A 24,616-nucleotide genomic window follows, 5' to 3' on the forward strand; every position below is an offset into this window, starting at 1 on the left:
TGGGGGTCTTTCGAGGCTGTTGTTTTTAAAGGGAGATATCAGGTAAAAATAAACTGAGGGAAATACAGAAGACCCTTTGGCTATTTCCGTTTTTAAAAATCTTCATTTTCCTATCTATGTTATGGCAATTTTATTACATATTCAGCAAATTTACAGTAACAAGATGTTCCCCTGACAAATTAATCACTTTCCAAGCATTTTATCATATAAATAAAATATCACCACTGGAGAGTAAAATCAGCTCAACCGGTTGATTTAACCCTTCTTGCAGGAAATTCACCTGAAATAGATTGAGGACTACCTCTGTCTGTCTCTGTCTCTCTCTCTCTGTCTCTCTCTCTCTCTCTCTCTCTCTCTCACACACACACACACACACACACACACACACACTCTTAAAAACATGAGCTAGGCATTGGGGTGCCTGGGTGACTTAGTAGGTTAAGCAGCTGACTTTGGCTCAGACCATGATCTCACCGTTTGTGAGTTCGAGCCCTGCGTAGGGCTCTGTGCTGACCACTCAAGAGCCTGGAGCCTGCTTCAGATTCTGTGTCTCCTGATCTCTCTGCCCCTCCCCTGCTCATGCCCTTTTCCTCAATACTGAATAAAAGTGAAAAAAATATTTTTATAAAAAACAAAATAAAAAAAATATGAGCTGGGCACTCATACTACTGGTAACAAGGCTTATAGGGACTTCTAACTTCAGAAACCATATTGTTGTATTTACGACATTAGTATAAAAGAGAAGTATGTCTATGCTTTTTAAAGACAGGAGACACTGGAGACGCCTGGCTGGCTCAGTCAGAAAAGCATAAGACTCTTGATCTCGGGAGTTGTGAGTTCAAGTCCCACATTCAGTGTAAAGATTATTTAAATATATAAAGCTGAAAAAAAAAAAAAGACAGCTGAAACTGAAAACAAGAGAAACTTTTCTAATCTGCGAGACTCTGTACTTTCTCCTTCATAGTTTCATTTCTACATGTCTCTAATCATAATAATTAAGTATTTATATGTTTATAGTCCTATTCTTACCCTAACATTCTAGGCAGGAAAGAAAATTGCAAGTGGCTAGGTTTCTGTCTTTACTTTGCTTTCCCCTTTGCTAATTTCAGAAAGTGAATCCAGCAATTATAAGTAGTGGGAGACTGATAAGGACTCACACATGCACGAGAAATAGGTTCAATTCAAGCTTCCCTGACTAATCCTTATTATGACTCATTTCAACTTCAGAATTTGTCGGTTGAGGTAAGAAGCTAATTTGGCCTTGAGAAGTGAAATCTCAGTTTGGTACTTTCCTTCTAGTGCTACTAACAACCCCATTATCAAGAGCAAAGTAGGAGGGGCATGAAATATTTATTGAGAGCCCACTCTCACCAAGCATTTTTTGCATGCTATTTTATTACATCATTCAAGTTAACATATTTTGAGTAACAGGATAAATTTCTCTGGCTTCCAAAGGCATGGTTTGTACCATAGTATCTTACATCCCAAAATAAGGTGCATTATTTTTACAATCCGTACTCAATATGATCCTCAAACCATCACCCGAGATAAACAGTAGGACATTCTGCCAGATCTTGACAGGAAATGGTAGCAGAAAGGCCCGGAGAGAGATTTCTCCTAAATGGTCCTTCTGTTTGCACTCATCAACAGACCTGTCTCCTCTCTTGCCATGGGCTCTGTCCCATCAAATACAACCTAGTTTTAGAACATAAGAACATAAAGCACATAAAGAAATCAGGCATCATGCCTGGGTCAGTTGTGGCACCCCGAAACAAAAGATGACAAGGTCAAGCTGACTGTCTTCAGTCTGAAAGTAAATACCACTCTGTTATCAACCTTGCTTTGGGGAAACCCCAAGTAGTCACCTTACCTCCCCACTTATAAGCCCATAAAAATACCCACGATTTATTATTACATCCTGCTCCTTCCCTATGAATGGGGTAATGAAGTTCTTTATGGGAGGCTATTAAGGAGCAACATGGATGCTACTATTTGCTACTTATCCCGTATAATTAATAACACCATAACTGTTATTAGAGTGCAGTATTTAGAGAGGCTAGCCTTCCATAAATACAGCTGATTTGACTAAACTGTCAATGGCAGATTTCAAGAAGAACCACTAAAAAGGACATTTACTTTTGAAATACATAACATGCTACACAAAGGCTTTTATTAACATTTATTTCACTTATTTTTTTGGTTCTAATGAAATCATTAGACTTATCAACTGACTACATAATTATAAAGTCAACATTCTTAAAAAGCAAGTAGTAACACTAATTAATTTCCTTCTGGGTATTTCCTTGACAGCTCATGAAATTTCTCTTTTAAAACTCCTTGCAAATATTTGGGTACAAAGCTTTCTCTAAAAGTTGATATCCACATCTTTAAGTACACCTTCAATGAAAATACCGATCAAATAAGAGTAAAATTAATAGCCATATTATGGATTTTCTGCTCTTACGAGAGAGAATGAAAGAAGAATCTGTAAAATGCTAAAAAGTTATGTTTATAGCAAGCACCATGTGTTAATACATGTTCGTGTACTACGTTTCCACTGCTATTTATGGAAATAAACATACTCTAAACTCTTCATCTCATAACGAATATACTTTTTAAGTTCATGATCTTAGGATGAAGTGAGTTTTCACATGTTCCAGGCAAAGTGGACACAAGCATATGATCTGACAAAACTATATGCATGTGAATTATTCAAAGATCATATAAAGCCAGCCCTGTCCAGATTAGATGAGAGAGATGTTGTTATACCTATTGTCAGAATACAAAAAAAAGAAAAAAAGAAAGATAAAACAGTACTCAGGAGGACTCTTGTTTATAAGTCTTAAATAAAAGCAAAATTTTAAAAATGAGCACTATAAGTCGTGGGGAATAACAGCAATTAAGGCCATACTTCAAAAAAAAATTTATGTTCTCACACAGATATATTTAACATTTTTTATAAAACATTTCCTTACTTTGTACATTTATGGAGCCTCAAAATATCTGTAAGTGTTCCCTGAAGTTACCAATTAAATACTGAGCCAACTCCTATTCTTGAAGTTAACCACTACCGCTAACACATGCGTGTTACTTCTAATTAATTCATGTGTCTGTCAACTTTGTCCTCTGCCTGGCAAGAGTAGGCATTCAATCAGCAGCAAACAGTATCCAAGTGACTCTAGGAGGAATAGACTTTGTCAGGAAAAGGTAATTTAAGAAGAATAAGTAAAAGTCCTTGTTACTAATTGTGGAAAAATATAATCTTGGGGGGGATATTTTTAAAATGGCATGTTTTCAAAGCTGGGGGTGGGGGTCATGTGATTCAATGGAGGAGAGAGAAAGCTGGGAGGTCAAAGCAGGAAATGCCAGGCCAGAGAAGAAGGACTGAACTAGCTGAATTGTATTTAATGCCCTTACATTTTACGGAGTTACTTGGCTTAAGACAAATAGCTCATTTAATTTGGCACCAGAAAATGGTTTCAGATGCAGATAAAAAGGAGTCTTCTCAAACACTTTTTGGAAAGAGGCGTTATAAATAAATTTCCTTGAATAAAAAGTACTTTATTTGAACAAATATGAAGTGGGTTACTGGTTCTATTTTGAATTAACACTATGATTCATTTTCATGCATATTTCGCTCCAGATAGATGTTGCTTATTTAAGTGAAGGCTAGAGCTTTACTGGCTCAAAAAAGCAGATCCATTAACTTTACTTTGCAGCTGAACTAATTCAAGTGGGCCAGAATGAACAAATCCTAAGGACTCTAGTCTATTCTAGAACACAAGACGTCACACCCCTTTCCGTACAAATAGAACCAGGGGAAATATTCACAAAAACATTCTCTTTTTCATGCTCTATCAAGCTTCTTTTTAGGCTTGAAGTTAAAAAAATTAACAGGCTAAGTAACACATTATCACCTTCTCCATATATCTGTATTAATCTATAAAGAAAAAAACAAAAAAATGTGGATAAAGAATCATAAATTACTTTAAGTGAAGTCCCCATCCCCATGCTAAATTTATATCATCCTTCAATGAGTCGTAGGAAAGAAAACAGGAAGAGTTTGTTGCAAATCTGGATACTACCAATTCCATTCATAGTTCTAAACCTTCATTTACAATTTAGAGTATTTTTTTAATTTTAATTCCAGTATAATTAACATACAGAGTTATATTACTTTCAGGTGTACAATATAATGATTCAACAATTCTATGCATTACTCAGTGCTCATGACAATAAGTGTACTCTTTTTGTTTTTAAAGTAGTCTCTATGCCCAACCCGGGGTTTGAACTCACAACCCTGAGACCAAGAGTAGCATGTTCAACCGAAGTGAGCCAGCCAGGCACCCCAAAATCTAGAATTTTTTTTATATAAACTGATATTCCTAGACTTCAGTGACAAGTACAGCCTTATAAACCCTTCTTGTTAGATCCAAATGATAAACTTTCCTTATTTCAGCAAAGACTGCATGTCAGTATAAATGACTTATTTGACTCCAGTTCACAATTTACGTAGTTCATTTTGCATTAATCAGGTAATTCCTAACCATGTGGTTTATCCAGACCCCAAAATACACAGCCATACATATTTTTCTATGATTGAAGTCCTTCATTTTATATTTAGTATATATATATACTCATGTGTATGTTGACTTCTTGGAGATAACAGCTAACTAACATATTTCTGACTGGCCACATATGCAAATCAAAATTAACACAGAAATTCTAATTCTTTTTCTCTCTGGTGGAAAAAAAAAGAGGACACAATATTGACAAATCACAATTCACTAAAAAGTCAAAAGTGTTGTCCCCACACCTACAAAAAACAATCATCTGTTTCAGAAAGGACACACAATTGTTTTACAACTGCCAAATCAATGCCTACAAACATTACACTTCATCCGTTTCACCTATGCTGATCGTCTCCAAAGGTTCCCTACCTGAAGCTGGCCATATTTTAAGTGCAAAGCAGGCTGAGCGCTATCTAAATCTAGATAAAACTCATTGGTTTGTAATCTGCACGATGATCTATACATCTAAATCTATATGCAAATCAAATGCTTTCGTGCATTCGAGCATTCCACATCACCCAGGGCTAAGGGAGCAGGAGAGAGAGGTGCTTTCCACCTCTTCCCCTGTTACTCTTCTCCTTTCCCTCTATTTATTTATACTAGCTACCTAAATAATTCACACTGCCTGCTTTTCAGCCCGAATGTTCCTCAGAAGAGGCTTACAATGAGCTATTGCAGTCACCAGATGGACTCAGAAAAGCAGCAGGTGGGGCAGATGGCAAGGCGCCCTGTCTGATGCTGCTTGCTTCGGCATGGACTGCATTTTCCTTCCAGGTACATTATCATCATCCTAACGCTGAGCGGTGTGTAGTTTGGGGGTGGGGTGGAAGTGGGGCGCTGGCAAATCCTTTACATGCAATACTAGAGGAATCATAAATTACCAGCTGCCCTCTTCCTCCCCGCCCCCCACCCCCGGCAACCCCCGATGTTTTCCGCTGTTGCTTTGTTAGTGGGTTGTTTTTTCTGTTTGTTTGTTTGTTTTCTAAGACCACGGTGAAGGTTCTGCGATGCATTTTGGCACTATGCATAAGGAAGGACGCATCCATTTCAAAATTTTACCTCGGCTTAATAAAAAAAAAAAAAATGAAGAAAGAGGATTAGAGAGAGTGACAGCAGGAAAGTCAAGAAGACTGTGGGGGAGAAAATGTATTTTCATAAATATTTTGCAAACACCACAAATGAAGCGAAAACATAGGTGAGGTGATGACTCAGCTCACGTCTGCAGTGTCTCACAGAAAGGTAAGCTGTCCTTTGCAGATACTGAGGGGAGGAGAGAAAAACCCCATTTTTATAGCCTTTTGCCATTACAGAAAAGACTAGCTATCCCCAAACTGGGACAACTCTGTCTTCTGTTTCTCCAAAAGTGTGGCATTTCCCTCCCGAAGTCTGTAACTCTATGGTACCAGAACACACAGAATTCGCCTTGCCTATCACCTGCACTCAGAAGGTTGCAACATCACGATGCCAAGATCATGAGGCAGTCACTCAGTAACATGAAGTATAAATTTTAATTGAGCATAAACACTTGACAAAAATTCTCCGGAGATATTTCTGGCATATTCCGATTGGCAATGGTACCATGATACCATGATTTTAATCCTTCTATAAACTTAACTGATGCCCATATAAATCTTATTACCTAACTTCACTAATCATCTAACGATAAACACTAAAAATGCGAACGACAATTATTTTAACGACCTGAAGCGAACCAATCTGTATCTTCAAAGAAAATAAAGAAATAAAACTGTTTAATAAAAACGCACCCACTGAGGAGATGCTGTAGAGACAGGCGAATCAAAATCCTAGGCTTTGGGGAACGGAAAGTCTGGACAGACAGTAGCTGTGAAATTACCTCAAGATTAAGGGTAAGGTTTTCTTACAAAAACTACCTTAAGAGTCATTTACTTTGATTAGAATGAGTTTACCAAGTCAAACCTTTCCTTCAAAGTCAAACCACATATAAACCTTCCAGGGTTCAAATATATCCCCCTTGCTGTCCCTAGGATCTAGGAGATTTTTTTTTTCTTACATGATCTTTTAAAGCATTTACTCTTTTTTCATTTCCAGTCTGAAAAACAAACCATATGTAAGGAATTTAGGGTGCTTGAAGATGTAAAGGCAACTTTGGTGATCAAATCTTCAAAGGCTTCATAAGGAAGCAGGGTCAGAATGGCTTTTTAGCCACACCAGACTTGACTATTCTAAGACCCCCAATCACACTCTTGAAATATTCAGGATCTGAATGTACAATTCCTAGTTGTGTTCATGGCGCTAGGTTCAGACCAGTCCTAAAAAGCCATAAACCAGAAAACCAGGATGGAAGTTTCAATTTGCTTAAGTTTTAAAACTCTTGCTCCCTAAATTCCTGAAATCATTTTCTGAAGACTGACTCAAGGTTAAACTGGAGGGCGTACGTATAAAAAGCCGCACTTTTAAGTGTTTTTTTAGGCACTCAAGGTCACTTTATATTTTTTTTTTATCATTTATTTCAGGATCTTAGTGCCCAGGACAGTGCCTGTACACAGTCAAATATTTTTGAATGAATGATCAAGAAAATGTAATTTAATGCACTGAATTGATTACTTTAATGATTAAAAAAAATTGCAAAACAATGCATGTAATCTTTTTGATGCAACATGAAAAGTTACTGTAAGCAATTTGATGCCAGAAAACTGGTTATGAAAAATACACTTCCAAAATCAATGTTAAACAGATATCTTTTAAACTTGATTTCATTAACTATCATTAAACTATTTGCCCACAGCCTAATTAACGTATACTACTGAGGGTACTGAATAATACTAAACAGAAGGGAATGGGCATTTCTTAGAAAGAAACACATTATGAGGTCAATGCTTATAAGTTAACACTTAAAGATGTAACTGTAGAATTAAAACATAATTTTAGAATTTATATATTTCATAATTATTTGGATATTTTCAGTGTATTCAATGTGTGTTAAGACTGACACAATTACACCAGCAGGCAACAGTCCTTCTAAAATAAAAAGCAGTAAAGTCTCAGCTAAAAAAAAAAAATTGCCATTTTAAAAATAAAAAACAATAAGTATAGGCAGTGGGTAAAGGAATAAATAGGTGATTACAATTTAAGGCCTGGATATAAAAGATAATAAAGGTAATGTATGATACCAGATGTAACTGAAAGGGCATGATAACCATAATTGTGATTTTTAGCATTTCAAAATCATCCTTTAGTGAAGTACATATGACATTCTCAAACAGATCCATCTTATATAAATATCTATAGTTAAACATATTTTTGCAGAATCAGAAATGAGGGTAACAATGTATCACATACATGCAAAAAAAACCCCTACGTTTGTTTTACATGTGTTGAAAGAATAGTTCATGCATGCATACCTCTGTATGTGTGTGTGAGTGTGTGTGTGTATCTATCTATCCATATATATATACAATACATTTTCTCTAACTGGTTGAGTTATTTCCCCATTTCAGACCCCCTTCTAGATGTGACCAACTCTTAAAGTTCTACAAGTTCATCTAAACCTAATAAAACACAGATATCCAAATTTAAAAACTTTTTAATTTTATCGAAATGTATAGTGTGCTATAATTAGCATAATTCAAAAATATAAATATATTTTTAGGTGCCACTTTTCTCATTCCTAAACAACTATGGATAAAGTGACCCAAATACCATACATTTGATGCAATGCTCCATTTCTTATATTCACTGCGATTTTTTTGTGTGTGCCGGCTGGCTTTCTACAGGTATCACTGATTGAAAAAAAGAATTTGGGGGGAGGGTGTACGATCTCTGTGAAATTACTTATTTTACTTCTTTGTGGTTTACCTACCCAGGTGAAAAATATAAATTAAGTCATATAATTAAACCCACAAAAAAAGCTAAGGATAAACCAACCAATATTATCCAATACTATCTTTTAAAGGTTGGAGATACAGCTTATGGGATGACCATCAACTTTAATTACTAAGTAAGGACAGTACCTTTGCAATATTAAGCTGTTATTCAAGATTTATCCAGATCACTTTTGTTCTCTTTTGCTTTTCCCCTCTGAAAGTCTAAGAAGAATTTTCTACATAAGTTTTGAGTTTATAGTTTAAAAGAGAGAGACAGCGAGAGAGAGAGAGCGCATGATCCCTTGCAGGCAGGCACCTAAACAGAGCCATTTGCATAGTTCACTGAACACTGTTTAGTAAACACGAAGTGTAGGGGACCACAGTGGCTTCTGTCTTCTAGTCCTGCCGTCCTTTTAAAAGCAAGGCAGGGGTTCTGTTTTTAGTACACACTTTGGTTCAGTGTTAATCCTGTTTTATGTTGTTCACACCTGCTGCTGACTAGCAGCCTGCTGATGGGCTGGGGCTCACGCTGCTCAGAGAAATCCCACTAACTGAGAAGCTGGACAAAAGCTACTTGTACAGAGCGGCAAACAAAGCCTGGTCAGGGTCCAGAATACAGGACGAGCCGACCCCACGAATCTTTCCTCTCATTTGCAAATAAGGTTCCGATGTCCCAAGTTTACCACCCAACAGTAAATGCAACCAATTACTCTTGTTTGAAAGAAAGGCCGAATCCCATTGGCTTATTTATATTCCTCAGCTTTGTATGACTTCTGGGGAAAATTCATGCCAATACAGTTGTTCTCATCAGGTGTTCGTGCCAGCCATCCTTTGTGTCCTGACCAAAAGAATCCGTACCTGAAGCAAACCTAAATATGAATTTAAAACACCCTACACTCAACCTTTCTATTCACAGAATTTTACATCCAAAATGGACAGAGATCCAAAATATATGTTCTGCCATCAGTGGCCACCGTGTGACCAGGACAGTAACTTGGATGCTAAGACCGCTCTCCCCCAAGCCTCCCACCCTGCACTGCGTGTGCCTAATAGCAAACATCAAAAGGAATGACTTCTTTTTTGATCTTAGTACCAGCGATAAATCAAATTCAGTGCCACAGACAGGGGGGAAATGCACTACGGAGGAAAACTCCGAGACTGACAGTAGGACCAGTTGGAGGCATTCGCTCAATCAAGTTCCGGTAAACGATGCCCACCCTCCTTTGCTCTGAAACAAGATGTAAGCTGTCGTCTGCTTACCCAGAGGGAGAAAAACTTACCCGGTCCTGACGTGACCCCAAGTCAAGATGCACTTTGTGCTGACATTTCCAGGAGCAGCACTGTAACCCCTCTCTCTCCTACCCTTGGACAGAGCCCGTCTCCTTCCTCCCTGGGAGCCAGACTCTGCCCACAGGTGGGCACAGAGAGCCCCGGCTGGTCAGCACAGCACAGCTCCAATAGGAGCTGCACATCTGGGGGGTCAAATGGGGACTCTGGGATCACTCTGTCACAGCTCCCGAAGCACCTCTGCCACCTGCAACAGCCAATAAAGCATCATGAGCTCCCCGGCCAGCTCAGGGAGTTCTGCGTCTGCCTAGCCCACAGTGGTGCAGGCAAAGTGCTAATTAGCAGATTGAGGTGCTGTTAATGAATGAAAGTGAGGATGAAATATTTGAAGCGTTGGCATCTTTTCCCCATTTGCTTCCGGTTGACCTTTGGCAATATGCTCTTTTTGGAGGGTCAGGACTGGAACCTCCTCCCTTGTTGGTACCATGCTCTTCCTGAGCAGAGGAAAAACTCACATGGATTCTCAGGCAGGTTAGCGACAACAGGTAAGAATCCAGATAAATGCGTACTTTTTCAGTGTGTATAATACTTGGGACTTGGGAACTCTCTGGTAGTGTTAGAGGGAAAAAAAAAGTTGTTAAATGATACCGTGATATACTCGCCTTAACTGTAGACAGAATTCACGTGTCTCCCGTAACCTGACACAGCCCATCACAAAATAAAAGAAAAACATAATAGTTGTCGCTTTCAATTTGTCTACATAATATGAGCAGCATGGGAATGAATTCAATTATTACGTTGAATCACATGAAAATGCTGATATTTGACCGTTTTTTGACCTAAAAAAATGGCAATTTCGTGTGGTGTCACCAAATAGAATTAGAACCCCGTTGCCTCACTTTCATGCAAAAAAGGCTGAAATTCTGTCGGGGAGTTTCACGATTCCAAACTTGACTTTCCTACCGATTTGCCCTCGAATGCTACCTCTAGTTTTGTTTTTGTTCTGTTTCATTATCATCGAAGTGGGACCATTTACCTCAGTTATGTCTTTAATTTGAACCTGTCATGATTTGGGGTCCTCAGGCCAGAGGGGCCCCAACGTTCACTGGAAACGCCAGTTTTGCACACACACGATGGTTCACATACGCAGCGCAGTGCTGACTGTAACACTCACTCTTTTGAGAGGCCATCCCATACAATGGGCACCTGCTTCACTCCAAAGCGCCAAGACCGTGCCACGATGGAACAGGATGGAACATCTCATCCTGGAGCCTTCACCAGAGGACTTGAACCACGGATGAGTTGGTTTGTCTGGTTTTGTCCACCCCCCCCCCCCCCCCCGCCAGCGACTTTGCAAGTTTGCTCAGGACAGAAAGATTTCAGGGTACCCACAGGAGCGGCGGCTCTCGGATCCAGTGACGTTCGGTGTTTCGCGTGCAGCGTAGCTCAGAGGGCAAAGTAAGCCGTGTGCGGGATCGGGGGTCTCCGCCCGCCGCCTCGCAGGGCTGCTCCGGCGCACGCCGGCTTCCGAGCCCAGGGAAGACCACCTTACTCTGATGAGAGTGCTTTCCTCAGGCAGGAATTTTTATTTCGGCTGGAATCTTAAACCATTACATTTCCAGCGATGCATTTTTATGTTTACAATTGACATCTTCATAAAAGAATGAAACCTTTGAGCAACAGCTCAAAAGCATGAAGGTTGCCCGCAGTGGTACTTAAATTATTTTACACCTAAATGGAGCCCGGTTGTTTTTAGTTAAAATTTAATAAACCTTAAACTGATGACCTTTCTTCCGCAGAAAGGCCCAGAGTTGCAAAAACGAACTTTCCAATGAAATATATTTTAAGGAACTAGTGCTGAACAAAGGGCTATTTAAAGCTGAACGCTTTGTCAATTTATCAGCTTGTGAACATTCTGTTCCTGAATTCCCCACTGCTGCTGAATGTATAGAACGGTGGTGCCTTGCTTAATCGAATACTATTGATTCGAGTGTGTCACAGTGATCTCATTGAGAGTAATCAATAGTAATCCAAAATCAATCAATCTGGTCTTGCACTATCATTTATCAAATCTGAATACACCAAATTATTTGTAGGCGTCACATTACAAAGAAGAGAAGAGGGTTGGGCTGGTCAAGTTAATGGTTTATATTAAGAGCAAAACCAATACCCCTCTCTTTTTAAGGGGAGGTGCTTTAAAATGGGCTGTGGCTTGGGCAAATACGTTCCTCCTCTCGCTAAAGTATCCTAAGTTTACAATTAATCTCCTTCTGGTCCCGAGAAAAAATAAGATTTCTTACCCAGAGCTTTGCTGTTTGAGTACAAGTGGCATAAACTTACACATGCCCTAACTTACTGAATAACAGCACGCTAGCATTTTACAAGTCTGATAAGCTAAGTTTCAAATGCCTGTCTCCCATCTGCTGGAAAACAAGGGGACTCGTCTGACACAGGCCATAACTGCATCTTCTAACATCAGAAATGATGTTTAATAGAATTGGAGTGGAAAAAGGGATACTTAATTTCTCCTGAGAACGTACAGCATAGATGCACCTGCTTATCAAAGAAGCTGCTGTTGAGGCTGAAGGTTCCTTTATCAACATATTCACCTGTAATTTAGTCGAGGTAATAAATCCTTCTATTCATTATGGCACACTCAAAAGCACCCCTACTATTTAACTTGAATGAAAAAAGGCACAGAGTGTCTAAAACATTTACTTTTGCTAATGTAAAAGTGTTGGCATTTTACTTCATTCCCGATAAGCTGGTGCCAGTGGCGGTGATTATTCTTTTCTTATTCAAAGCCTATCAGCATTTCGAAAAGCTCTCTCAATCTTATCAGGTGTATGAACAGCACAGTTACTGAAAACAGTTTGTACTGCTCCTCTCCAAGCTATCTGATAAACCCCCCACTAACTAACTGCATTTACACACACTCACACAGAAGTTGTGTCTTCCACGCCCTGTAGCCAGATTCCAGTGTGCCAGGGATTTTTGTGCTGGGACATTAACTTAACAAAAATGTCAGCAGTGAGTGCCCCAAACTGACAACAATCAAGAAAACACCATAAAAGCACTCAACTAGAATGTACAACAAACAGAAACACCAAGGAAACAAAGATGGAAAGTTGGAGGCAATCTCTTTGGAACTAGAGAGGGAGTTAACATACTGTGTATGCAGATACGGACGAATATCACGTACTTACCTTTTAGCAAAGTAAATCATCCTTTAGCACAACAGATGAACAGAAACAGAAATTTTAAGAGAAAATATTGCTGCAAGTGAGAGGGTTGAGGCATGTTTTTTGGAACTAAGCAGGCATTTCCCCCACATTTCGGGTTATCTCAGTGTGAAGGCAGAGAGGTTCCATAAGGTAAGCAAAGTAAGACAATAGACAATATCACCGAACTTACCCCATAAACTGGAGACAAGATAGAAAGCAAGGCTGTCACATATGGTGACCACATTCTCAGGACAGATTTTCCAATCATTAAAACCCTCATAAATGCTCTAGACATTAAAGTTTTGTTCACTATAAGGAAATAAAAAAAAAATAAAAAAAATACAATTTGAGTGTTTAACCTCTTAGTATTTTTCTCATTCTTCAGACTTAACCAACTGAACAGTTCCATACAAAGGTACGAGGAAGGAATCATCATCCAGGCTAACACAAGTAGATGATCCGCTCTCCATTTCTATCTATTAAAAAATGCTTATACCAGTTCATGGTTCGTACGAATTGAGAGACGTACCTAATCATTTATGGGTAGCTCTTTGGAGCATGAAAGACAACAATGACATTTATAGAACATAAGAGAAATCTAAAACGTACTTGAACAACTGAGTAATGGATTTCTGACCCTGGGAAAGAATGTCTGCTTGGGCTTCTGTGCATAAATTGTCCATTTGTTCCTCACCTCCCTTTGCGGAATGGCTAGGAAAGAACAGAAAAAGGCGGCCACATGCTCCCACCTGAGCCCAACTCCTGATTCTGTCTAGACTCCAAGAATAGAATGAGCCTTTCCTTAGATGTGTAGAGCAGTAAGATGAATTAGTCAAGTATGTAGTTCAGTACAATTCAGCTGATGGTTGCTTTTCCATCTGTGACACTATGATCCCATGACTGATGAGGCAGGTCTCATTTAAGTCTATGGATAAAGGGATGCTTCTGTCATTTACTGGCCCCAGCACCAACTGTATACAGTCGCTTTCTCATAGGAAACAGATGGAATTCTCGTCAACCATATGCATCGTTCCCTTTCTGTGGTCATGGACAGTTGGTTACAGGTATAATATTCCCCCTCAAAATATCAGGTCTGTTTTAATAGATTTAGCATTTAACTTCTGGAGATGATGAAGAAAGCATTTAACTTCTGGAGAAGTTAAAGTTCTATGATCATTTGGAATTATGGAGGGCAAAGGGCAATCGATTGAACAACCTCACATTTGAATTTTTTTCTCTAAATAAGTACGTTGGTCTCTATAATTTTTCATATTACTCGCTATTTCTGGTAACTCTGGATATAATTTTAGACACTCTTTTCAAAGCAAACACATTCCTATAAATATAAAATGTAACAGTATCATAACTGCCCTGGGGAAAAAAAACCTTTTAAAACATTTAAACTCACATTATATTAAAAACAAAGTAAACATATTTATTGAATGTGTCTTCTATTTAAATTCTCAAAAGCCATCATCAATAAGTAAAATTCTTCCTAGAATTAATGAAAAAGGAATTTTCATGTGCAAGGAGAACATTCTGATCATGGAGGAGAAAGAAATTAATAAGCTTCTATTTTCTGTGCGTAAGTTCTTTTTAAACTTTCATTTTTTGCATTTTGAATAAGGCATAAGAAAAGAAAGCACAAGATTTTTTTTCTCAGAAAACGTATGCACAGTGCAACAAAAAGAGATGTCCCTTGTTCAAGATGGATTGCCCAGGCTCCTTCTGACCCTCCACTTCTTCAAGTCTTTATTTACTTCACACATAGGAGCAACTGAGGTTCGCCACTTCAGAGACTTTTAAAAAATAAATCCCTTTGTTACTTCCACAAAAGCAGAAACATCTGAACAAGTTCAAGTTATACTCCTTTTTTGTGTGTGTATGCAAAACTCATGATTATCAATGCTATCTGCATTCCCATAGAGTTTTAAAGAGAAGGAAGCAAGCAAGCTGGTTTTCATTACACTTCTATTAGCCATCCATCTCTGGTATAATATGAGAATCTATCGGTAACTTCTCTTTTATTTAGTACCATCTTAACCAATTGTTTGCAGAGAAGGTGTATGAGGAAGCAAAGTCAAATTGACACATTTGTGATATGCCTGACAGCCTTCAGTATGCCCAGTATTAATTTGTTTTCTTTGGCTAGGTAAGTGTTGCCAAAGCATATTACACATAATGTGTACTTCCAATCAAAATGATGAAAAGTATATATGCAGTTTTGTTTCACTCAAAGAAACATGAGAATGCACAGAAGAATGTATATGACAAAGACTGCCTTTCATAATTAAAATATAAATTTAGTTTCAAGTTCTCTCTCTCTCTCTCTCTCTCTCTTTTTTTTTTTTTTACAATGTAACCTAATCTTAGGTAGGCTGTCCATGAGTTTAACACTGTAAGTATTAAATAGATTCTAAGTGCCAGAGCCACGGCCATAGATTGCATTTCTAATGGTCAGTGCTGAATGTTACATATCTATATTCAAATGCACAGAGAGATCTATGCCAGGATATTGAAATGGACTTTAATTGACCAGTGAGAAGTCAATTTATTTAAAACTGCACCTTTTCTTTTAATGCTCTGCCCTAGTGAGCTCTCTTCCAAATATACATTCATTGCCATAAATTATGATGGCATAACATTTGAAGGAATCAAAACATAAAAAGCACGTTTCCTCCAAACATTTAAAAAAAATGTTTGATTAAAAAGGGGAATGGATACATGCATGTGCCCCGCATGCACGCAGACACACACACACACACACACACACACACACACACACACACACACCACATTATTGAAATCCTTTCAATTTGATGGTTTTGTATAATTTGCTAGAATTTGGAAAAATACTGAGAAATATTGTCCAAATCAGGAAAAAGAAACACCTGGCACTTCTGTAAAGAAACAGTAGAGAGGAAAGACGTGTTTGCTAAAACTCTGAATGGAAATTATTTTTAGCAGCTGAGGTTTGCTGGATCGTAGAAAGTAGAAGTCTAAAATGAACTGGAAACCAGAATAAGATGCCAGGTAAATCCTTCCAAAGGCAAAGCCTGTCACTTATCACCCTCAGATAATAAAGAAACTAACTTGGGTCTGATGGATTGGCATAAAGAAACAGCAAGATTTAAAAATAAAATAAAATAAAAACAACCAAACATTAAATGGGCTCAAGGGTTATACATACAAGTAAAGGTAGGACATGAATCTGGGAATTTAAACAAGAATATAAATAAGAACAAGAATTAAAACAGAAAGTGCAGTGAGGTAAATGTTCTCTCTCAACACTCATTCAGATTTACTAAGCAAAACCACAGGTCTCTAAACTTACCTCTTAGAGTAAAATTCAAAAATACTAAAATCTGTGATGTACTTTAGAGAAATATAATGCTCATTAGTCTTCTATAATGGCTTTCAGCAAGAAAAAAAATAAGAAAGTGACATATTTATGTAATGCAGACAAATAAAAGTCCTCTTTTGCATTTATTTGGGAGCTATCATGTTTACATTCAGATATATTTGTCAAGCCTCTGTATAAAAAAAGAATGCAGCCAAGATCTGATTCAAAACTATTTCTTGGATATGGGCCCACGCCATTAAATTATGCCTTTAATATTAGTAGCTTATTTCCTATTTTACTAATTATTTATGATTACTAGATATTGAATTTAGGAATGATCATAGTTAGAAAATCCATGAAATCAGAAACAAATTTACTTATTAGGTTACCTGTTACCTGTGTTTCTATACAGTTCAACCAATTCAGTTTAAAATCGGGACCTGGCAAATACCTGAAATCCCAGCTCCAGGTTAAAATCATACCTGGCAAATTTAGCTGGCAACTAATTGGTTAGAAAAATACTTGAGATTCACTTTGTCATATAAAGGTATTATGAACACTCTTAGCAGCATATCTCTATTCTACGCATATACGTCTTCCCTTATAGGTCCGTACTTCATTCATACCCTACAGGCAAACACACACATGTGTGCATGCTACCGACTGCTTTGGATTTTAAAGTGCCGTGTGTGTATTTGTGTATTTATAACTGTATAGACCGTGTACACGCATACACACATGGCTATGAAAATAATCCATAGCAAAACACATAAAATGCAGTAAGAAGAATGTCAAGCAGCAGAGATGCGTGGTGTCATCCCTGCACTATCAAATATACACATAAGTATGATTGGAGAAAGAGAACCTAAATATTTCACTGTCAGAGAATGTAGAGAACCGCAATTCATTTCTATCTCCTGTGCTTTAGGACAATGACAATTTAATACAAGGCCAGTGGATGTAAAAGAGATAAAAACTGAACACACTGGGCCAGTGTAATCAAAGATTTTCTCCAGAGAGCTGGCTAGGGCCGGAGCTCATATGCACTTATAACAGATCAACGTTGTATTGTTTCTCTCTTCCATGAATTTGCGATGAAGCAAAATTTCAAGCAAAGCTTATCTACTGCAGTGACTTTAAAGTTCTGTCGAAACACCTCAAATGCTCTCCTCTTATTTCAATGCTTAATAGGTGGTTCTAGAAAGTTTATTTGCTATTCATTGGTTTGACAGAAATCACTGCTATCAATTGCCACTTGTCTGACAAAGTATCAACCATAAGCAGGGATTTAAATTTGTTTTATGAAATCACATAAGCAAAACCTTCAGGGCTGCGCAGCACTTTGAAAGTAAAACAAAGAAATATTTTCTTTAGTCACTAGGCTAAAACAAATGTTGAGGAATTTTTCACGAGGGATACGGACTTGAGACTGGGAATTATGCCTACCTTCCAAAAGAAGGGTCTCTTCTTTGTCTATAGTTCTTGCAGGAGTAAGGTATTGTGAAAGTATTGTTAAATAGACTCATAGAGAAGTTACCTGCCCTCTTTGATGAATAGCACCATGTATCTAAAATTAATTGCAAAAGTATGGCCCAGCTAATGAGATGGTCCTTATCTTTTCTCAGCAAAGGAAGCACAAGTATTTTTCTGCTGGCTCAATATTTTATAAAAATGCCTAAAGTGTTATTAACTAACTAAAAATCTGATGAAAAGACCTCAAAGACACAAATTATCGTAAATTCTAAAACCTGGAAAACCTGGAGGTAAGCCTGATTTCCTATATTATTTCCTTTTTAAACCTTAATTTCTTTTCTTTTTTACTTCGAAAAGAAAACCAAAAAAAATCTTTTCTTCAGCTTCTATTAGCAATTTTAAAAGCTGAATTACAATATCCTTTTTTATAAGATGGTCAGTATATATTACAGGTCAGATTAAATCAAAGAAATATATCAAAGGCCGTCAATTTAGAATTAAAAAAAAAAAAAGAACAATGATACCTTATTGGGGGGAAAACACTGGAAAAATGATCATCCATGCAAGAGAATTAATGGATATCCACAAGGGCTTTGCTAATAACATGGGTTAATTACCGCTGCAACACTAGGCTCAGTAAATAAAGCAGCAGTGCCATAAACACATTAAGATGAGAAACCATCACTATAAGAACCAGCCAACACTATCACCCTTGCCTCTGCCCAGGAAAGGGAAAGCTGTATTCCAGCCCTTTCTGTAAAAGGAGGATTTCTAAACTTACCACCAAATGTATATAAGGTAATACATAAATGCACTGACACAAAGGGCTGGTGAAACATGGGGGGCCCATCATTTCCTCACCACTCCCATTCAATATTTATTCCATTAACTCAGGGACACCTATTTTTGCTTATTCCTAGGAGAAAAATCATATGTTACATAATACACACTGTCTGGACATAGTTTGGGATATGTACAGTGGTTATTATATTTTCAGAAAAACAGAATTGATCTGTTCTCTTTAGTGCTGTGATGGGCAAGGTTACAAGACTCTCCAGTCACCCCTAAGTGCAAGCTAGTTGTCACTTCCAGCAATTTACAAAGAAATCATCTGAAAACCCCACCTACACCCCCTACCTTTAAGGCTGCAGGTGTTTTCAACAGATTTACAGAATAAAAACAGGAGGAAAAGTAGTATGAGCTCCAAGTCTGGAGTTTAGGTATTCTTTCTTAGAAAAATAAACTTAAAGTATCTGTTCATAGTTCTCAAATAATATCATATCTAAAGTCACTTAGGCAAGCTCCTCTTAAAAAAAAAAAATCGTATCTGCTCTGATTTAGGCTTTCTGTTGTTGTTGTTACTGTATACATTTTCCCTTCCTGCCTATTTTTATCTCATATATTTTGACATTCTAGTATTACTTTTGGATAGTTGTGTTTCAATCTACGTTAGCTTTTAACAAGGAGAGATGAGGCCAAGGGGAAAAAAAAAATCAAAACCCTGACACAGAAAGAGTGGACCATACAAAATAAAACTTGTTTAGCTCCAAACAGGTATTTCAAAACACAAATCTGTTTCATTTGCAATGCCTGGATTTCAACCATCAGGCTGAATTCACTAAACTGTTCCCTCCTCGCCTTGCCTGTTTTCGAGTGTTTCAATTGCCTTTCCTTCTTCCAACAGCTGTGACAACTGTTAAAACAGTCAGTAAAATTAAGTCCGCTCTATAATCCTGTAGTCAATGTTACATTTTAATCAGAGGTTGAAAGGGATTCATGTGATGAGCACACTCATTTAGAATGATTAGACGGACACATATGTCAAAATGAGCAGATATATTATTTTCATCTATTTATGCTATCAGTTATTACTGCTATTAAATGTGAAACAAGCTTTCAAGTATTATGCTCTTTAATGTGCTGGCACATTTCCTAAAATAAAAAACACATAGTTATAGGTTAACATTTTAGGCTCTCCTAATGGTGGTCAATAAATTGTATGAATCTTTTTCAACAGCCTCCAAAACAGAAATTGTCTAATATTTTCCTCTGAAACTGCATAACTCTGGTTTCATTTCTGTGTATACACACACGTGATAGGGTTTAACCCAGTACAATTACTATGAATATTAATAGCATGTATAAATTCTGTGGTTTATTAATTGAGACAGAGAGGCAGATGCGTTGCTTAGCATTAGATCTTTCTGTCTGTCCAGTGAACCACGTAACCATCAGAACTGCACCCAGACAATAAATCTGTATTTTTTAAAGATGACTTTTAATTGAGCCAAAAAGAAAGCTAGTTTGAATCTTGCGCCAAAGCCAAAAGGACATGTGCCCTGATTTCATTTAAATGCATCTGCTTTAAGAGGCTTATCTAAACTAATTATTCAAATTAGCCATAAGAAGTTAAATTCAAGAAAACTACTTTAAAAAGAAGCCTCTGGGGGATTTTTAAAGTTTGTTTTGTTTATGGGAGAAAGTTCAGAATCTGGGTGAGCTTGGATAACGCCTCCTTCCTGAGAAGACATTTAGACTCGCCGATTCTACAGCCCAGGTGCACCAACCTTCAGACTACACTTGGGTGGGCAGTCCTACCTTTGTTTGTTTTTCATTTTTATTTTCACACAATTTAAGGTTGTTTCTTGCTTTGAGTGTTTCAAAGTGTAGCGGGCACAACCTTCCAATCTTTCAGTTCCTCCCTACGTCCATCTCTTGGAGAATATACCTTGCGTGAGTGTGTATGTGAGTGTGTGCGCGTGTGTGCATGCACGTGCGAGTGTGCATACACATCTATGCACACAGTCACACTCATACAGACACGAGCAGGCACTAAGACTGCAAATCACTTTTCATCTCTGACTTAATTACAAAGCAATGCAATATGCAGTCACTAAGGACAGCTAGTGGACATCTACCTATAATGCACTACCTCGTCTTCGAGAGTTTTAGATTTTCTTCACAATCTATAGAGAGATGTTTGCCAAGAGCACTCTTCAGAATTATAACAGTTGGTATTACTGTAATGTGAAAGCAAAGCAATATAACTGACTCAACAGAAAGATGATCCAGTGACAGCTCCCGGGGTATACTAATATTTTATCTTAACAGTGCGTTGAAATTAAGTTTATGACCTACTCGTTTACTCAAGAATGCCTAATTTACTTGTCCTACCCCCCATACGCTTCTCCCCCACCTCTAGGGTTCCAAATACATATATATACCCATATGCATAAAGATATTCATAAATACGAATTAAACTGCATGTAAGAACAAAAGTACTTTTCTCTATTTTCTGGACATGAAGCATGGCACAAATCCACAATCTGAACATCGTCTATTCAAGGGGAAATTTTAAAAGTCACTAGTGTTTCTTCTTTAGTTTTTTCTCCCCTTAAATATTTATAATGTGTGAAAATCTCATGTTACTTAATGGACTGATTTGTCAGTTAAGTGCCGACTTAACGCTAACCATGCAAATAACATTATTCTAGCCCTGAATTGCATAGGGCTAGTTTTTAAATTGTTCTCTGAAGGAGAATTAGTAAATGTGCAATTTTGCCTCTAACTCTGCGCGGTAAGAAATGACAGGGAGCTGAAAATATCTGTCAAACTGCAAATATATAAGAGGCACTCAATAGTATAAATCATTTTGAATATTGTATTTTAAAACATCTTTCCTTGGGAAAATGGGTCCTAGTAAAAGATGCATTTTAACAGTTCACTAAGCATTTGTGCCAAGTGCCTATTCTTAGCACCTGAATAAGAAGTGACTGTCACACAGCTGTTTTACTGACAGTCACTGAGCTTTGCCTCAAAGGTAACATTGTAGTCAGAGAACAATTCTCGACTTACTGAATTAGGAGATCACCCTCAACACAAAAGGCACAAGACAGACACAAACAAGCACTCGTGCACACAAAATACCCAGGGCATTACCTGAATCAGTGTGCAAAGATACATTCCGTCCACACACACACACACCCCCCACGCGCACCCCCACGACGAGTTTTAAAAAAGGAAAGAAAAAGGTACCTACTCTTCCTCGTAGTGCAGGGAAAAAGATTCAGGAAGGCAAAGTTCTACCGAATCCATGTGCGACCGGCAACCATTATTTGTGCACCCCAGCTATAAATCAAAGTTTCCTTGACAAAGCACAGTGCAATTAACACAAATGTTCTCCTAGTGACAAGCCTATAGGCACAGCCAGTTGGGACCAAAGCTCTCACACTCTCCTAATCAAGGACTTAAAGCCCCGATTGGAGCTTATTAATATGAAGTAGGGCTTTACATATGCAGTCCCACCGGCCCAGCCGCGCAGCCGATTGGGGGGCCTCTGCCCAATCAGGAGGGAGGCGACGGGAGACTGCACGGAGCGAGCGGAGCCAGGCAGGTAGGCAGGGTGCAGAGAACCGAGGGGACTGAGAACCGGCGGTGGGAGAGAAAAAGGGAGCGGCGACGCTAGCGATCGAAACGCTCCCAGCAGATAACTGTGCTCTCCTCCCCCCCTTTCCGTCTGTCTTTCTTTCTTTCTCTGGGAAGCTACAAAAGAAACATAACTAACTTAACTCTCTAAGCACTGGAGGGATTTGTCTTTGGTTTCTAACCTAAGACCTACTTTGCCTTGAAAAGAAGAACTCACGCACACTCTCAGTTAATTTGGGAAAGGATTCCGCGGAAGGTAGAGAATTAAGTTTGTCCTGCCGTTGTGTGTGTTTTCAACCCCTGGGGGCTGCTTCGCATTTAGTGCTGTACTTTCCCATTTATTCGTAATCGCGTCTTTTCCTGCTTTCCTGATACATACTGGGCATTTTAAAAATCAAAGGCATTCTTCCAAATTGTTCGGGCATGTGAACCCCTGGGATCGTCATCTCCGAGGCGGAATGCAGTTTTGCACAACTACAGAAGAGGAAATAGTGCATCAGTACAATTTGAGGGAATGCTCATGCAAATTATAAGTGTAATAAACATTTCTTTACCTCCTGCCTCCCTACATACAGATATACAATGCATAGCTTTTCAACTGCAGGACAGATTGGCTTCTCCAGTTACAGGGGTGGGGGTCTCAGGGCTGTAGGGGGAAATAGTGCATTAAATCCGTCTCTGCACTTTACAAAATAAACACTGCATTTGGCGGGGGGGGGGGGGGTATGGAGAGCATTACTACACAGTGCACTAAAAGTGTTCTTAATCATATACTTATTTCAATACAAGCTTCCAAACTGGGAGGCATATCCAAATATATGATTTTACCCAAAACATCAGTTTCCAAATAAAATGCAGTGTACGTATTTGTGTCTATACATAACACACTCTGAATGCTTTAAAAAAATCAACCCAGAAGCATTTTGTAAATCATCACAGAGTCTGGCCACTACAGATGATAATTTAGGAAACTAAGAATTCTCAATCAAAAGTGTTGTTTTCTTTCCTTTTTTTTTAACGTGGTGTAAGAAGAGAAAGGTATTTTCCCTTCAATAATGTGTAAGGCGTTTTAGTTTCCGTATAACAAAGAGTTTTCTTAGGTCCTGTTTTAAACCACAGTCTATTTTATACGACCAAACGTATTGGAATAGATACCAGCTATTTATGACAAACTACTACCTTATGGAGATTGGAAGACCCACATTTTGATACAAGTCAGCTCTACTGCTACCAACCTTTTGCATCTTAAGTGTTCCATGATATAAATAGTATAATCTTTGAGATCAAAATAAATTAGTTCAGATATTTGGTGTGAGTTGAAGTCACTAAATCAGAACTCAACTCTCTCTCTCAACCCTTTCAAATTTTCTAGGTCTTTAAAAAAAAAAAAACACTAAAATAGAACAGCCACATTAAAATTCAGAATGTAAAAATGACAGACATGATTTGGTCCCCCCACAGAAGAAAGCAATTTCCCTGCCATGTATTTAGCCACATCTAAGATATGGGTCTGATTCCTTTTATTTGTGGGCTAAATTCATACAAGTTTTTAGATGAGAACTCACATAGCAAAAACTGTGCCTGAGAATACTGTATAAAAGCAGGTAGTAAAAGCTTAATTACCAGTAGCATTATGCTGTCTATATTGTTAAATGTGAACTCTGCAATTAAGATGTAAATTTGGTTGTGAGCAGTGAATTAAAAGAGCTTTGAGATGTAGAAGAAAATCCAAGCATTCTGCAGACACCAGGAAAAAAAAAAAAAAAAAGAAAAAAGATTGGTCTATTCAGTCTAAAATGAGACATGTAATCATTTTATAATTAAAAAAATAAATAAAAAGCCATTTGAAATAGAAACATGATTTTTCTAAAATACAATGAAAAATATGGAAGCTGCATTAGAAAGAAAGAAAAACATCTTTGGTTCAAAGATTACGATCTTCCTTTCTGAACAAACTAAAATTCTCAGGGTAATTGATAGATCCAGTTGTACACATTTTTAAATAATATACCAAAAAAAAAGTTTCTTATATTTTTTCTCAAGACTTTTTCTTTCTAAATAAAGATTATTTAATGTTATTTAATGCACTCAACCCATCTTAAAGTACTTAACACATTCAGATTTTGCACCTGTGCAGAATCCTGTACTGTATTTGGTTTCTTTGCATTATCACGCTGTGACAGAACCTGTTTATTACTCCTTTGAAATGGCTTCTTAAAGACAAGATTTGCAGTTAATTATTTACCGATGGACCTTAAGTCACCACATTTCATAGGAGTTAACTTGTACTTCCTGGAATTTTCTTATTTCCCTTTGGGGACTTATTTGCCCAATTATGAACCATTTGATCTCACTGGTATATATTTTAAACACATTCAGACTCTTCCACGTGTAGGTCTTTTCTGTGCTCACAGAGAAACATGCACAAACATCCGGTGTATAGTCCCC

The 24,616-nt window shown here is 37.8% G+C and overlaps 1 protein-coding gene across 5 annotated transcripts in view; it reads right to left on the reverse strand.

Moving 5' to 3' along the window:
* Positions 1 to 24,616, reverse strand: part of ESRRG (estrogen related receptor gamma) — a 438,667-nt gene that overhangs the window by 204,205 nt on the left and 209,846 nt on the right. For 2 of the 5 annotated variants that reach the window (XM_030302570.1, XM_030302569.1), the window contains exon 1: positions 21,783 to 21,981. The exons of 2 other annotated variants lie outside the window; for them this stretch is intronic. In XM_030302570.1, coding sequence (XP_030158430.1) covers positions 21,783 to 21,838 — 56 coding nt within the window. In that variant the 5' untranslated portion in view covers positions 21,839 to 21,981. Of the gene's footprint in view, positions 1 to 21,782; positions 21,982 to 24,616 lie in introns of those variants that run through there. One more of the 5 variants, XM_030302574.1, reaches the window with a different exon arrangement.

This window comes from Lynx canadensis, chromosome F1, assembly GCF_007474595.2.
Source record: "Lynx canadensis isolate LIC74 chromosome F1, mLynCan4.pri.v2, whole genome shotgun sequence".
Classification (NCBI taxonomy): domain Eukaryota; kingdom Metazoa; phylum Chordata; class Mammalia; order Carnivora; family Felidae; genus Lynx; species Lynx canadensis.